This window comes from Zingiber officinale, chromosome 5A (genome assembly GCF_018446385.1).
Source record: "Zingiber officinale cultivar Zhangliang chromosome 5A, Zo_v1.1, whole genome shotgun sequence".
In the NCBI taxonomy this organism is placed as follows: domain Eukaryota; kingdom Viridiplantae; phylum Streptophyta; class Magnoliopsida; order Zingiberales; family Zingiberaceae; genus Zingiber; species Zingiber officinale.
The window spans coordinates 72,821,174-72,836,660 of record NC_055994.1 but is presented as its reverse complement, the minus strand read 5'-3'; the positions used below and the strand labels follow the sequence as shown (position 1 = coordinate 72,836,660).

The window sequence follows — 15,487 nt, the reverse complement described above, 5'->3', positions numbered from 1 at the left end:
TTGCATCCTGTTTACTCTCGAAGGACTGATGTATAGCGCCCTTAAAATGATTAACTTGTATAGATACTTCTATCTAGGTGTCATAAATACCTGATTGACATTTAATAAATATAACATATATTTTTCCCTATATTAATTAAATAGATCATTTAGAATCACGTATAAAAATATTATTAAGATTAGAGGGAATTACAACTTAAAATGAAACGACTTGGACAGTTAGCTGCTACAACATATAGCAGCTAAGTGCCCAAGTAGCTACTACACGTTGTAGTAGCTAAATGTCCAAGTGGTGTAGCAGCTAAATGTCTAAGTGGCAGCTACACATTGTAGCAACTAAATGCCCAAGTAGCTGGTACATGTTGTAATAGACATGGACTTGTACGTTGTAGCATAAATTCTAATAATATATATTAGGATCAGAGGGAATTACAACTTAAAATGAAATAACTTATCATTGATTATGAAATGTGGGAAATGATGTTTGGCAAGTTCTCTATAAATTATATATGCAAAAAAGGATAAGAAAGTAGCTAGGGCTTGTACATTGTAGGATAATTCTTAATAAAAAATATTGTACAAAGCTAAAAAATAGACAGTGGAGTGAAAAGACTTACGATCAAGAATGGAGAGGGGTACTAAACAAAGCAACATCGACTATGTTTGTAGTGACGGTTTGGGGATCTTCCAGCCAGCTCAAGAACAAGCATGTGATTGTTTAGCTTGCAGCACCTTTGCTTTGCTTGTAGTGCCAGTTTGGGGATCTTCCAGCCAGCTCGAAAACATGCATGTGATTGTGTAGCTTGCAACACCTTTGCTTTACTTGCTGACAGGAGCGAAATCGACGGAAGATGGTGTCGAAAGAAGGAGCGAGAGCAAGAGAAATTTAGATTTAGGAAAATTGAAAGATTAAAAGGCAAGGGTGAGGTTTTGAATAAAGGGTGGAAGAGGAGAAAGCATAAAAAGAATTTAATAATTTAAAGAAATTGAGTTGGCAACACTACAAATGTACATATGTAGCTAGATACACACACAACTGATACCATAGGTGCTCACTCATCTTGTGAGCATCAAGTATTTTTTTCTTTATTTTATATATATATATATATTCATAACCGAGTCCACGGTCAGCTCTCATCATTTATTTTTTTAATTTATAATTTTTAAATATCTTATAAAAAATATTCATAATTTTAAACTGCTGACGATTTCAAAATGTGAATTATAATCGTCTTCAACGATTAATGTTAAGGATCGACGTTCCAAGAAATATTAGATAAATAATTCTAAACCGCCGAACTAACGATTTCGAATCATGGTCAAGTCTTCTCCCAAGTTTTTAGTTACTTTGAAACTATGAGTAAGCTTTCTAATGATTTTCTGAAATATATCTATTTATTCAGATTTAAAATTTAAAGAAAAATCTTATACACTAGTTTTAGTTAAAAAATTTATATAGTTATTTGAATAGTTTGATCACTTTTTTTATAATAATTTTGATCAAAATCGTTATAAAATATGAACGTACTCTAAGATATTTAGGAAAATTGTGTAATTCAATATTAAGGTGATACTGATTTTTTTTTACATAATCGTTGTTTTGTCTTTCATTCCTTAAATTTTATCATGTTTTTTTAAATCACATTTAATTTAAAAACTATTAAAAAAACTTGAAAATATTTAAATATATATTATTTTAGTGCACAATAGCTACAATTTAGGATTTGTTTGTCATGCTACTAGGGAAATATATATTATTACTGTTGGACTAAAATAATTTTAAAACTTTTAAGTGTTTTTTTAAAAAGTAAACATTTGGGAGTGAAAAACAAATTTCCTTCTGATGAGTGATGAGAAGGAAACGTGGTGTATTTGGGAGTTACTATATCTTGCAATGGCTTTTATGAAAGTTTCATACCGCCTCGTCGATCGCTTTCCGTATCGGAGAAGACCGGCAAAAAGTCACCTTGGGATTAGGGTTCCCGTCGATCTCATCCTCTCTTCTAAATTTGCGGGTTCCTTCAGAGCTAGTGAGCCTTCCTTCCTTCCTTCCTTCCTTCACAGGATAGCATTCTGCTTATGGAGTCTCTGTCAAGATCGAGCGGCGACGAGGACGAGTTGAGGAGGGCTCATGGATCGTCACAAAGAGGTGTGCTTGAGATTCTTTGGTCCATTTATTTTTTTAGAATAAACAGAGAAACTTTAACTTGAAAGACGTCTTTCATCTGCTGAGATACTATTCTGAGCCCTTTTTTCTGAGTAAGAACTTCAATTGGCTTTGTTCGCTGAAAGTTCATTCTTCTTTTTATCTCTTCTGTGTGTATCTGTTATCTACAGTTGAACTGACGGGTAAGCTGGACGGAAAGAGTGGTGAGCAGAATTCAGGCACGCCAACTACTCCAAGATCAAAGCATTCGGCAACCGAACAGCGTCGTAGATGCAAAATCAATGATAGGTTGGTAACTAGTTTGGATTGCATTCATACTCTAGTATCTTTTGGCTAAATGTTTATTATTCTCAAAAAAAAATTTCCTTTTAAATCTATGGAAAATGTTCTTCAAAAAACCTCTTCACTTTTATGGAGTAGAAAAGATGTTGGTAGAAGTTAACTAAAGTGTGATTTCTTGATTTCAAGAACTTCAATTTGTTCCTTGATTTTTACATCACTTTTTCTTAGAAATAACCCTCTTATCATTCAATTTGGTAAACGTACAGGGAGAAAGACATTTAACAGGAAGAATGGAAATGGAGCACCTAACACAAAATATAAGGGGGGTTTGTGGGCAAATTAAAGTGGATATTCATATGCAATTGGCATTTCTCCGTGCAAAGATAACATGAACAAAATGATAAATATATTTTCATCACCTACTTTACCTTGCCCCCTTTCATGAGAACAAAACTAGAAATTTGATTCTTCATGGCTTCATGAACTTTTGACATCTGTTAAGTTTAATATAGTGTTTATTTTTTCAGCTTTCAAGAACTTGAAATTCACTTTCAGTTTATTTTGTTTTGGCTATTTTCTATTTGTATATTTTCCTTATACCATCTAGCCCACGTTGGTCTTATTGTGAAGGTGCTACAATCTTTTGCAGTGTTGCAAATCCAATTTATTTGCCTGTTCATCCAGATTATCTCATTTTTGTTGTTGTTATAGTTAGATGTATTGTTGGGTCTCCTGATTTTAGAACTCATTTGGAACATTTTTCATGGAATTGATGCTAGGTCATAATATGACATTGCCATGATCTGGGACTTAGTGACGGTTGTTGTTGTCGAGGCCTGTCGATTGTTAAGTGAAAAAAAAATATATTATTGATTATGGAAGTCAACATTCTCAACTCATTATTTAATATAGGACAATTTCCTATTTTAATCTCAGAAGACACTTCAACCAACCTTTTGGCATCATGTCTAATCTCCTTTAGGCTGAGGAAACCGATTTTTTTTGTCGGTAAACTGTGCTTGTGAAGGGTAAAGAGCTAATTTGTAAGCAATCAACTCCACATTAACTACTGTTCATTGTTGAAAATTTGAGCTATATCCCTTGAGAAATGCATGAAGCATATAATCAACTATTCGATAACCGCATAAAATAATTAATATCTTCTTCAGATGAAAGATTTTGGAATCACCACTCAAGCATGTAATATTTACTTGGAAATTGTAAATCTCAAAAATTAAAGGGCAGCCCGGTGCACGAAGCTCCCGCTATGCGGGGTCCCGGGGAAGGATCCATTGTACGCAGCCTTACCCTTCTTTTTGCAAGAGGCTGTTTCCAGGATTCGAACCCATGACCTTTTGGTCACAAAGCAACAACTTTGCCATTGTGCCAAGGCTCCCCTTCATATAACAAAAACTAAAAAAAAAAGGTAATGAAAAATTCTTAAAAACATGTTTACCTAGACCATGAGTAAGATTCTGCATCCAGCCATTTTAAGAAAGTAGCTAAGAAAATTCCATATTTCTTGTAGGTGCTTCATATTCAAGAAATCTATTAACTAGTGGCACCCATCAACCTTTCAATAAAAGGTAATGAAATATTAAGCAATGCCTTAACAAAAAAAAAAAGATGAAAAAAAAAGTAAAACATACACATTGAAAATTTAAGATACATTCAAGCATGAAATATCTTAAAAAAAATAAAATACATTGAAAAAAAAAAATCAAATTGTATAAGATTTACCTTAAGCAAATTACTTTTAGAAAATTATTACATAAAATAGTTAAAATATAAATAGGTAATGAGAAAAGGGATAAATGTAAACTTAGATAGCCAAATTTAGTTTAAACTAAAAATTTAATTTTCAACATAGAAGATAAAAGAGAATTAGTTAGTGATATTATATATTAATTTGAAGGTATTTATTGTTTCATAAATATTAAAAAGAATGAGACGAATGAAATTCACAAGACAATTTACAACTTTGAATTATTTTTCAATATTTTTATTTGGATTGGAAATAAAAAATCAATTGAAAGAAGATCTACGTGTATCTAATTGTAAATACAGATATTACAAACAATAAACTTTTCAGCCATTATTTTTTCTTTTATTCAGATTCCCTTGCAATGACATTCTTTTCAATAACAATATTTTACATAAGAAATACCAGTTGAGGAATTGTTTAGAGCTTGAACTTCAATTGAATGTAGTACAAAAATTCATTATTTTTTGGGCCTTTCTATTCATGTTCTTGTTATTTGAAAACATCCGCTAATCAAACATTTGATTTGAGAGACTAAAAATTTGCAATATTAGTGCACCTATCATTCTGTAAAATTCCAAAGATTTTACTTATAAAAATTGGATAATGAATATAAAGAGTTCAAAGATTGACTAAATCTTCAAAAATAAGCTTTGGCCACATGTTGATACTATCTAAAAAAAAATTATAGTTAGCAAAATTGGTTGATAGTGATGCAGAACCCCTAGGTTGGATCGTTGTCAACAATATCCAATTTATTGAAAAATGACAAATTAGCTAGAATTTTGTTAATAATTGAAAATTGATAAAATCCATTGAAATTTGGTCAAATTAATTGTGAATATGGATAAAATCTAGTTATGAATTATACAAATTGTGAATATGGTCATTAACCCTACTAGTCTGATGCCACATAGAATTAGATGTTTTGACTGGTCAATCTGAATTTTGACAACTATGGAAGAGACAAATCTCATAAACTAATTATTTTAGTGAAATCACTTATCTTTGTGGAATATGTGACTCTATTACGATAAAATTTCACAAAGGAACACTATTAAGGTCCGCTAAAATAAAATAGAAGTGTGGTATATGAAGTTTTTTCTGTCACAAAACGAGAAGGAAACTGCCTATAACTATAAAATACTGTGATTACACCAAAAGTCCCACTGGATTTATGTTGATCCATGTCTGATGCTAGCAAGTCGCTGATCTGTCTATCTGGAGATTTCTTAGGAAAAATGTTTTAGAATCTATCGAAAAAATTCCTTATGACCTGAAGATAGAGAAAAGAACATATGGAGAGAAAGAGTTTACCAAAAGGAAAACAATGTAAGAAGAGAGATGAAATGGGTTAATATAAAGTAAAATCATTGCATAGTTATTCAAGTAGTTATACAGATTCATTGGTGCTTTATGACAATCAATGTGACTTAGGTGCCACTTTAGATTTCTAATTTTTGGTTTGTCTCACTAATGTATTCTGATTGCTGAAGTATGATATTTGCCTTAAATGATGGGACCAATTATGTTCAATCACATGATTAATTCCATAGTTCCTATGAAAATTTTCCAAAATCAATTTGAAATTTAGCACTTTAAATGGGACATTAATTCTTCCATTCAATTTGTAGATTGTGCAACTAATTGCATAGTTGAAATTTCCAAAAATGATTTAGAACCTTAGCATTTTGAAAATTATATTTATTTTGGCATTTGAATTATTAAATTATTAATACAACCGTTAATATATGTTGTGGCAATTAGAACATAAATGGTGACTTTTGCTTAGCTATTCAAATTAATGAAAAAATGTTATGTGACAAGAAAGGTCGAAGTTATTCGTCGAGCACAACCTTTAAATTTGTATAAATTTGACTTGAATGAAAAAAAGGTTAACCATTTCTCACTTAATAATGTGTCACTGCATCTTTGTATAAACTAACTTGTATTAATATGCTTCCCTAATCATGTAAATTGTTTGTGCCCATGAAACTTGCTGATTGCCATGACCTGTCGAAAAGATACTTTTTCTACTTACCAGTGCATGGTTATAGAATGGTATGGGCCAAATTGAGATAGTCATATTTGTGATAACTCATCGTATACCAAGCAACCCATGAATCATGCAAAAAGGTGGATTTAGAATAAATAAATGCTTAACTATGGATAAATTAATTTTACATCCTTGTCGTATACTGGGGTTTCAATTGGTATTTGGCATTTCTGAAGGCTTTAATTGCTTTATGATGTATTTATTGAAAAGGCTAAAATGAACTTCTTTGCTTCGTGGAAATAGGAGTTGAGAAAACAAATAGTTCTTGCTATATTTTTGGTAATAGTTCTATCTGTATATTATGATCTAAAAATCTGATCCTACTCCACCATGCAGATTCCAGATACTTAGAGACCTCATACCACATAGTGATCAGAAGAGGGATAAAGCTTCTTTTCTTTTGGAGGTAGCTGCATGATTCTGATGCTTTTCAATCATTTATATTCTTTTACGAATAAGTTATTTTGAGTTAATTTTGTAGTCATTTTGCCCTGCAGGTTATCGAATATATCAAGTTTTTACAAGAAAAAGCACAAAAATATGAAACCTTCCCTAGCTGGAATCAGGAGACTGAGAAATTGATTCCCTGGGTAATCTTCTGTCGGTTTCTTTGTAAATATGGTTTGATAAAGAATTGCATTTAATCTTTGTCCAATGGGATGGTGGACATAATGTCAAACCAAACTTTTAAATTTATTTGCATTGTCAGTTGTTCTCCCTGTGTGAATGATAACTCTTTTAAGTGTAGATATGACCTTTCCACCGGAACGACATAGCCCAATATTTATATCCTGCAGCTTATGGATGACACTGGGCTATATGGCTAGGTTGGATGAACTATCTCATAGCTTTAATTTTTAGAATCAACCAGATGCAATTAATAAAAAACAATTGATTCTATATGTTTGGTTTGTGAATTTTTAGGCACTCACTAAAGATAAATCTCTTTATCTACATGATCTTGAACATGAAAGCCAAAAAGGAACTGGAATAAAATCCATTTGTCTTGTAGAAACTTGAATGGTGTTTGACTAGAAAAGATCAACTTTCTGTTAGTTATGGTGGAAAGTGAAGAAAAGATAATAAATTCAAATTTTACCCATTTGAATGTTTGTCTCAACCAGACTCAAATTGCATGGGATATTTAATGTTATGCTTGATGTGTCTGTGGCTAGATGGTTTTGTTGAGCCTTTAAATAATTTCTCTGGACCAGATTGAGGAGGAACTATAGTGGTAAGCCTGATCTGAAATAGAAGTTATCAAATTAATTTCCTTTTTCTGAGTGCTATCCTGGCAAATGTAAATATCCGATCTCAATGAAATCATATATGTGATTTGTAATGTTTAACTATCAAATTGATTAATTTACTTTTATGCTGATCATTTTCGTTCGTTCTTTATAGTTATCAAAAAAGGAGGAAAAATGGGGAAAAGGTGGAGGTCAAGGAGACATGGGCGGACCCACAAAGGGGCAAGGGGGGTCATGGACCTCCCCTCATTTTAAAAAAAAATTGCTAATATACTTTTAAAATTTTAATTAATAAAATAAACTTTAAAAAAAACAAAAAGCCACAAAACCCTCTTTCCAATCCTTCCTCTTCTCAACAAAAAATTCTTCTTCTCCTTTACCTTGTGATTTATGAAGGTATCATATTTTTCCTTACTTCCCTCCTCTTTTGACCTTTCGATTTTGGCATTTTAGAAACATGTATCATATTTATCTATTGTTCTTTATGTGTTAATTGTTAGTTTGATGCTTTGAGTTTTCATCTATTTTGACTATTTTAAGCTATGAAGATTGTGAAGAATCGACTTCGGAACATAATGAGTGATCAATGGTTAAATGACATATTGATGGCATATATTGAAAAAAAAATTATATTTAGTAACTTATCAAATGATTGTATCATGAATTATTATAGAAAAAATTTGAAAGATCATAAAAGTCAATTATAAGTCACATTTGAATTAATGATAATGTTTTAAGTCTTTTAGTTGATAGAAATTTTACTTTTGTGATTTTATATGAATTGTGTTGGAACCCCAAGGTTGTTTTGATGTGATCAACAAGTTAAGTTAGGTCCTGTGGTGTTTTAACCTTGTGTCTAAGTGTGTAGGAGCTTAGGAGCATAGGGAGTCGAGCAAAAGACGCAGCTAGCGAGAAGGACGGCACAGGAAAGAGTCGACGGGATCGGTGCGTCCGAGGGACGAGGTGCTGCGGAAGAGTACGCGGGCGGACGAGGAGGCACGCGGCGTTTCCGAGGGACGAAAAGCTGAAGCGGAATGTTGCTCGAAAAGGTCGAAATTGGGTTCGAGTGAGCCTTATTTCGGTTGGCTGAAATCGCCCAAGCGAGCGGAGCTGGAACGGAAGACCTGGACCGAGGCGAGCAGCACGAGAGCAGAGGGCCCGGATCAAAAGTCAACATTGTTGACTTTAGTGGTCCGGGCGCCGAGAACCATTCCGGGCGGCCGGAGCCATTCCAGGCGCTCGGAATCAAGTTTTGACCGAATCACGGTCAAACACAATCTGTTGCGAAGGGGATAAAATTTTATCCCCTCCCAGGCGCCTAAACCCCTTCCAGGCACCTCGACCAAGGCTATAAATACAGCCTTGGTCCAGAAGCGTTTAATCAATTCAAGCAATTAGCATTTCCAACGCTTGTTCGCTTTCTTTAGAGTTTATCTTCTATTTTTCTGTGCGTCATTGCTATAAGAGGCTTCTCCGCCTGAAGGAGATATTAGTGCGACACATTCCTTGAATTAACAACCTCCCCGGTTATAACGAAGTCAAATCCGGTGCCTCTTCTTTTTGTTATCTTCTGTTTGTTTATTTTATATAAGTGTTCAATTAAAAGTCCATGAAGGGTAGTTTGTTTTTACTTTTGTAGGGCTATTCAACCCCCCTTCTAGCCGGCCAACGTGGTCCAACAAATTGTGCCCTCCTAAACAAAATTTCTAGGTCCGCCCCTGCAAGGAGATACTAGTCAAACTGGTCAACAATAGAAAATACTAGTTGTATAATTTGTCCAATGCACAATTAAATTTTATGTATGGAATGTCTCTAAGCATACTGTATGAGAACACTAAATTGGAACTGATACTAGATGGTTTTTGTTTATCTGGGCGCCAACTTTTGAATGATCATATTGCTCATTTTAGTATTTACATATTTGAGTGAAATGAAACTAGGTTTTGTTTGAATGACATGCCTAAAATCTGAAGAGTGCCTTTTGTAAACTACTAGCAGATTGTCATCTGCAAAATAAGTTCTGGTCTTCTTTATCTTATAATTTGCTTTGTTGTACTGATTTTCTTCTAAATTAGAAAACTGTATACACTTATGGTGTAGTATTGAATGGAAGGATGCTATTGTCTACAGTCTGCACTGGAATTATGATCTTGATGTTTGTACAAGTCATTGTACTAATTGAATATGGGTATATTTTGACTTATGATTTTCCTTGCATACACAGGGCAACAATCAAGGGCCCAGAGAGAGTATAACGGAGCCTGCTAGCCTTGCTAAAAATGGTCCTCAGTCTCCACTCTTGTTTGCTGGAAAATTTGTTGATAATACCAATCTGGGGGCACAAATGTCTCTCTCAAACGTCCAGAATGTAGCAGAAGCTGATGTGAATCTTGTTCCAATACAGTCCAACTATTATGCTTCTGTGGGTAGGGGATCTGATTTTATGCCTCAAGAGAGATTAGTTACAGACTCTGAAAACTTAGTATCTCATTCTCAATCTGAGTGGCAAAGTTCATCCTGCATGGCCAACTGCACTGTGAGCAGTGAGAATGAACAAGAATTGACCATAGATGAGGGCACAATTAGCTTTTCTAGCATCTATTCCCAAGGGTGAGTCTTCATTCGACCTCTAGTTTTTTTCACTCAGTTATTGGATAATTATTAATCTGTCTTAAAGCAACATACCCTGTTTATAATTACTTGAATGCAGTTTATTGACTGCACTATCACAAGCCATCGCTAATTCTGGACTAGATCTGTCACAAGCAAGCATGTCCGTGCAGATTAATCTTGGTAGGCGTGCAATTAAAAGGCCCAATTTGCCCAATGCAAAGGTGTGAACTACTTAGTTTTTAATATTTTTTCTTTTCCCTTTATCGTTTTACTTAGAAATCAAACTTAGACAACATGATCATCAATTGGGAACTTTAATCAATTCCACTACACTACTCTCGTGTTACCTAGTGTTATTTTCAGATGCATTTTTGCTTAAACTCAAAACGCACAATGGCTGGGTCTTGTCTAAATTATACAGATACAGACATAATATTTCGTTGCTTGCTCCTTAGGATCTGTCTGACCCTTCAATTATGAATCAAGTAATTGGGGAACCCGGAGCAGGGAGCAACTTTGAGGAGGCTGGACAATCAAAGAGGCAAAAGGTGGATACCAGCCAATGACTTTCTGCTTGTGATCTTAATCCTTCCTTCTTGATGAATCTGCCTGCCAAGTGAACTGGCGGAGTATAATCATATTGTGTATTCTTTATATTCTGCATCTTATTCTGTGATCCAAAAAAGCTCATTTAATTCAATCCATGTACGAATGAATAGCTGACTGTTTGAATTGTATTGATCAAGAAAGATATTGAGTTTATGCTGACTAGTCCTGAAGTTAACCGGCCTGGTCCTGTGAAAATGATTGATTCTTCCAAAAGCCTAATCTGAGCCATCTAATTGATGCTTCTGGGAATTGATTCTTCTGAAAGTGCCATATCATTTTCTCTGCTGCAAGCACTCATTTTCTCTGCGAATCGATTCTTCTAAAATCCTATGAAGCCCATTTATTCGGTCATCAAAGACTGAAATTTTGGTCTCAGACCAAGATTAAATCCAAAAGCTAAACAAACAACAACCATTAAAATTACAATACCATGTTAAATTTGAAAAACAGTCACGACAAAGATTCTTCTAAAAATTTCCTCTCAGACTAAGATTTATTAGATTGGATAGATCAAGTGAGCTATAGATGTGAGATCCAAAAAGATAGATAAATTCGCTACCATGTATAATTGATGTAAAACTTAAAAACTTAGTTGGCATAGATGAATTGATTGAGTTGAAGCAAATGAGGGGTTGAGCAAACCATAGTCTAGCGTTATGTTTGAGAAAATTTATTACTAATCTATTACTTATAACTACCTCACGAATTGAACATATAAATGAAAATAATCCATTTCACAACCTTCAATTGGACTATGGTGTGAAAATAACTATTGGCAGAGCATAGATCCACTAGGTCAAATTTGCTATCTTGACTTACATGGCCTAGGCCGTCTATTATTTTTTAATAATCTAGATATTCAAATTTTATGATGCGAGTCCATTCTCTTTCGATTTATAATATGCTTGACTCTTTTTCATTCTATTTGACGAATAGTTAGTGCCCTCTAAGATAGGGCCAGCTCAGCCTATTTAAGACTTTAGGCAGAATTTTTTTTTAAGTATTTGACATTATTTTTTTAAAAAAAAATATTCATCCTTTGTCATTTAAATTCGGAATCGAAAACGGTAATTTATTTTTTTTAACAAATTAAATATTAATTTTAAAAAATATTCTTTTATTCAATTTAATTATCTCACTTTTTAGATATAAAATTATTAATTAAATTTTTATATTCAAATTTTGATAATCAAATTCAGAGAAATATAAGTTTTATGATATTAAACAGAGTATTATTATTAGATCTAATAATACACCTGAAGTAGATAGTAAATTTATAATTTACTTAGCTAAAAAATGGATGTATTCAAAATTATTTAAAAATAAAGAAAGATCGAATTACGTCTAATTATTTGAATGAAAAATGGAGAGAACAACTCTTATAAAAAAAGAACAAAATTGAGAAAATAAGAACAATGAAATAAGATAACAATAGAAAAAAAAAAAAATCATGCTCCCATGCTCAACTCATCATTATCAATGAAGCACAAAAAACAAATAAATAAAGAACCATGTATAAAATGATAAAACTGAATACAATCCTTAGAAAATAAAGATAATGAGAACAAACGAGCTATTATCATTTATAAAGAACTAAATGGAAACCCTTTTAGGCATAGAGTAAAAGAAAAAATAAATCATATTTTGTATTACCTAAATCAGAACAATTGTAAATGATAAAAGGGAGACAAAGGGAAAATTGAATAATTTATAAATGTCTATCAAGGAAGTAAAATGGTAGAGGTACCTAACTTTTTATTGCTAAAAAATAATTAAATCTTCCATTTTGATCAAACACAATATGGATGAATGCATTAACATTTGAATTTAATCAAGTAAGGAGCATTATAACACTGACTGAATCAGCATGCTAGTATTAGGTGTGATTTCTCTTCTCCTATCTCAATGAGTAAGAGAAGCACAGAGAGTGAAAGTTGGAAAAGGGGAAGAATGGGAACTTAAAAAAAATAACATTTTTTTTTTACATTATATGGATAAGATAAAAAATTTCTAATTCATATTCTTATTGATCAAAGAAGAAAGCATCACTAGATATAAGTTATAATGGTCTATACCTAAAACCCATGTCGAGAGTCTAAAATCATCTAGTATTATAGAAATTAAGACATGTTATTAGAATTTTATAATATTTATAAGGAATAATAAATGAATTTGATATTTAATTAATTTTGTTCAAATCTGTTATACGAATTTAAAATTATTTTCATATCACAAATAAATACTCTTTGATATTCATTTAGTAGGCCTACGCCGTGTAGCAATTTGGTTTAAAATGGTTATATAGACAAAAACTATTATAAATAAGATTTTCTTTGTGTTATCGCTATCCTAAAAATTTATTATAATTTTTTAAATCTAATTTATAATAATTTAATATCATATGACAATTTTGACAAAAAATTATTATATAAATAATAGTAACGTAGATGTTTTGACAAAAACCTTTATATAATCCTACAAAGTAAAAAAAAAAAAAAGGTTAATAATATGCGTAGGAGTATGAATGTATTGATTTTGAAATTTCTTTTTTATTAAAAAATATAAAGTGAGGTACTTTGAGATGTATTTAAGGAGGAGGAGGAGGTGGTGGTGGTGGTGGAGGAATTCTTTGACCACTCAATTTTAAAAAGGGTACTTTTGGATTTTATATATATATATATATATAGAGAGAGAGTGAAAGTTTTGTTACAATATGGACATGTGCATGCAGACTCGTCCACGATAGAATTTGATTTCTTTTTATATTTTTTTTACCATCCTCATTCTCCTCTCTCTTGTCGTCGTGTGTCGATCGTGTCAGCCTCGCCTACTCGTCTCTGGCCCGCCGGCCGCCACCCACCGGTCACCCCTCCTCCTCGCCTCCGGCCGCCCACCACCCATCGACCACGACCCACAGAAGGAAGTCTGGAATTCTCTGTTGTGTTTCTTCGTTCTCACCGAAGTTGCTCATCGTGCCTCCTCGCCCAGCCGCTGCCCATCTGCCCACCGTCGGCGGCCTCCGGCTGCCTGGACCCACCCACACTATAGCCCAGGGGGTGAACCCGTCGGGGATCGCGGCATGGATTCCGGCTGCTGCCGCCTGCCCACCGCCCAGCTAAGAGGAAGTCTCGGCGGCGAGGGGATCTAGTCACGCTGGATTCTGGCCACGATCGCGCCGGAATCCTGCCGCGATCTCGCCGGAATCTGGCGCGATCGCGTCTAGTTGCGATAGCGTCCGGAATCCAGCCGCGATCGCGCCAGATTGGGACGTGGGCAAAGAGAGACGGAGGCGCGCGAGGAGGATCGCGGCAAGAGAGAGACGCAGGCGCACGAGGAGGATCGCGGCGAGAGAGAGACACATGCGCGCGAGGAGGATCGCAGCGAGAGAGAGAGCAGGCGCGCGAGGAGGATCGCGAGGCTTCGGCCGGGACGAGAGGGAAAGAAAATAAGGAAAAATAGGATGACACGATAAGAAATAATGAGAAAGAGTTTGTCCGTATGATTCTGTAGATAAAGGTCTGTAGGATAACAATTCTGTATATATCCTACGGACCTTTATCTACGGAATCATACGAACAAACTCTTTCTCATTATTTCTTACCGCGTCATCCTATTTTTCCTTATTTTCTTTTCCTCTCATCCCAGCCGAAGCCTCGCGATCCTCCTTGCACGCCTGCTCTCTCTCTCACCGCGATCCTCCTCGCGCACATGTGTCTCTCTCTCGCCGCGATCCTCCTCAGGCGCCTACGCCTCTCTCTCGCCGTGATCCTTCTCGCGCGCCTGCGTCTCTCTCTCGCCGCGCCCCAATCTAGCGTGATCGCGGCTGGATTCCGGACGCTATCGCGACTGAACGCAATTGCGCCAGATTCCGGCAAGATCACGGCAGGATTCCGGCGCGATTGTGGCCAGAATCCGGCCCAACTAGATCCCCTCGTCGCCGAGACTTCCTCCCCGGCCGGCCAAAGGCGAGTAGGCGAGGCTGGCACGATCGGCACACGACGACGAGAGAGAGGAGAACGAGGATGGTAAAAAAAAATATAAAAATATAAAAAAAAATCAAATTCTGTTGCGGACGAGTCCGCATGCACATGTCCGTATTTTAACAAAACTCATATATATATATATTCTTAAAATTTTAAATTAGAAAATTAATGGAATCCAAGGTTTTAACTTCCGTACATGTTGCGAGAATGAACTCATGCTTAAATGATAAGTAAAATAATAATAATAATAATAATAATAATAATAATATAGGACTATAAACGAGTCGAGCTGAATCGAACATTAGGATGTTTAAATTTATTTGATAAGCTAACTGAACCGAGCTGAATTGAATATTATCTAGACAATATTTTACCAAGATAATGTTCGATTGTACACGGTCTAGACGAGTCTTTTCATTTACCAAGCTAACAATTGAATTTTTCTTTTATCATTACTCCCGATAAATTCAACAGAAGTGCCCGAACATTGAGTTTGATTGCTAACTAATTATACACTGTACCGGTCTTCATTTTTTAAATACAATAATTAGTTAGATATATTAAAAATAGATAAATTCAACCTGTATTTATTGGAAATATAAAAATATTTTTTTAACCTACTGTATTTATATACTCACAGGGACAGAAATTTTCAGGTTTGTTACATAAATAATTTGATTTTTTTTTTTACTTGAAGCGACAAAATAATACATTTTTAAATAAGAAAAAGATAATAAACAATACAGTCGGCACCAATACATAAGC

At 34.3% G+C, this 15,487-nt stretch overlaps 1 protein-coding gene across 1 annotated transcript; it reads left to right on the top strand.

Annotated features, from left to right (window-relative positions):
- Nucleotides 1-1,904: 1,904 nt before the first annotated feature.
- LOC121980591 (transcription factor BIM2-like) lies at nt 1,905-10,914 on the top strand. Its single transcript, XM_042532695.1, has 7 exons — nt 1,905-2,149; nt 2,338-2,455; nt 6,604-6,673; nt 6,765-6,857; nt 9,742-10,127; nt 10,228-10,351; nt 10,586-10,914. The coding sequence occupies exons 1-7, from the start codon at nt 2,080-2,082 to the stop codon at nt 10,694-10,696; spliced, it is 972 nt and encodes a 323-aa protein (XP_042388629.1). The 5' UTR covers nt 1,905-2,079; the 3' UTR covers nt 10,697-10,914.
- The last annotated feature ends 4,573 nt before the right edge of the window (nt 10,915-15,487 follow it).

Coding starts and splice junctions, on each gene's coding strand:
- LOC121980591 (XM_042532695.1), top strand. CDS start 2,080: ATGGAGTCTCTGTCAAGATCGAGCGGCGACGAGGACGAGTTGAGGAGG. Junction 10,128..10,227: donor TCTAGCATCTATTCCCAAGG/GTGAGTCTTCAT, acceptor ACTTGAATGCAG/TTTATTGACTGCACTATCAC. Junction 10,352..10,585: donor CCAATTTGCCCAATGCAAAG/GTGTGAACTACT, acceptor CTTGCTCCTTAG/GATCTGTCTGACCCTTCAAT.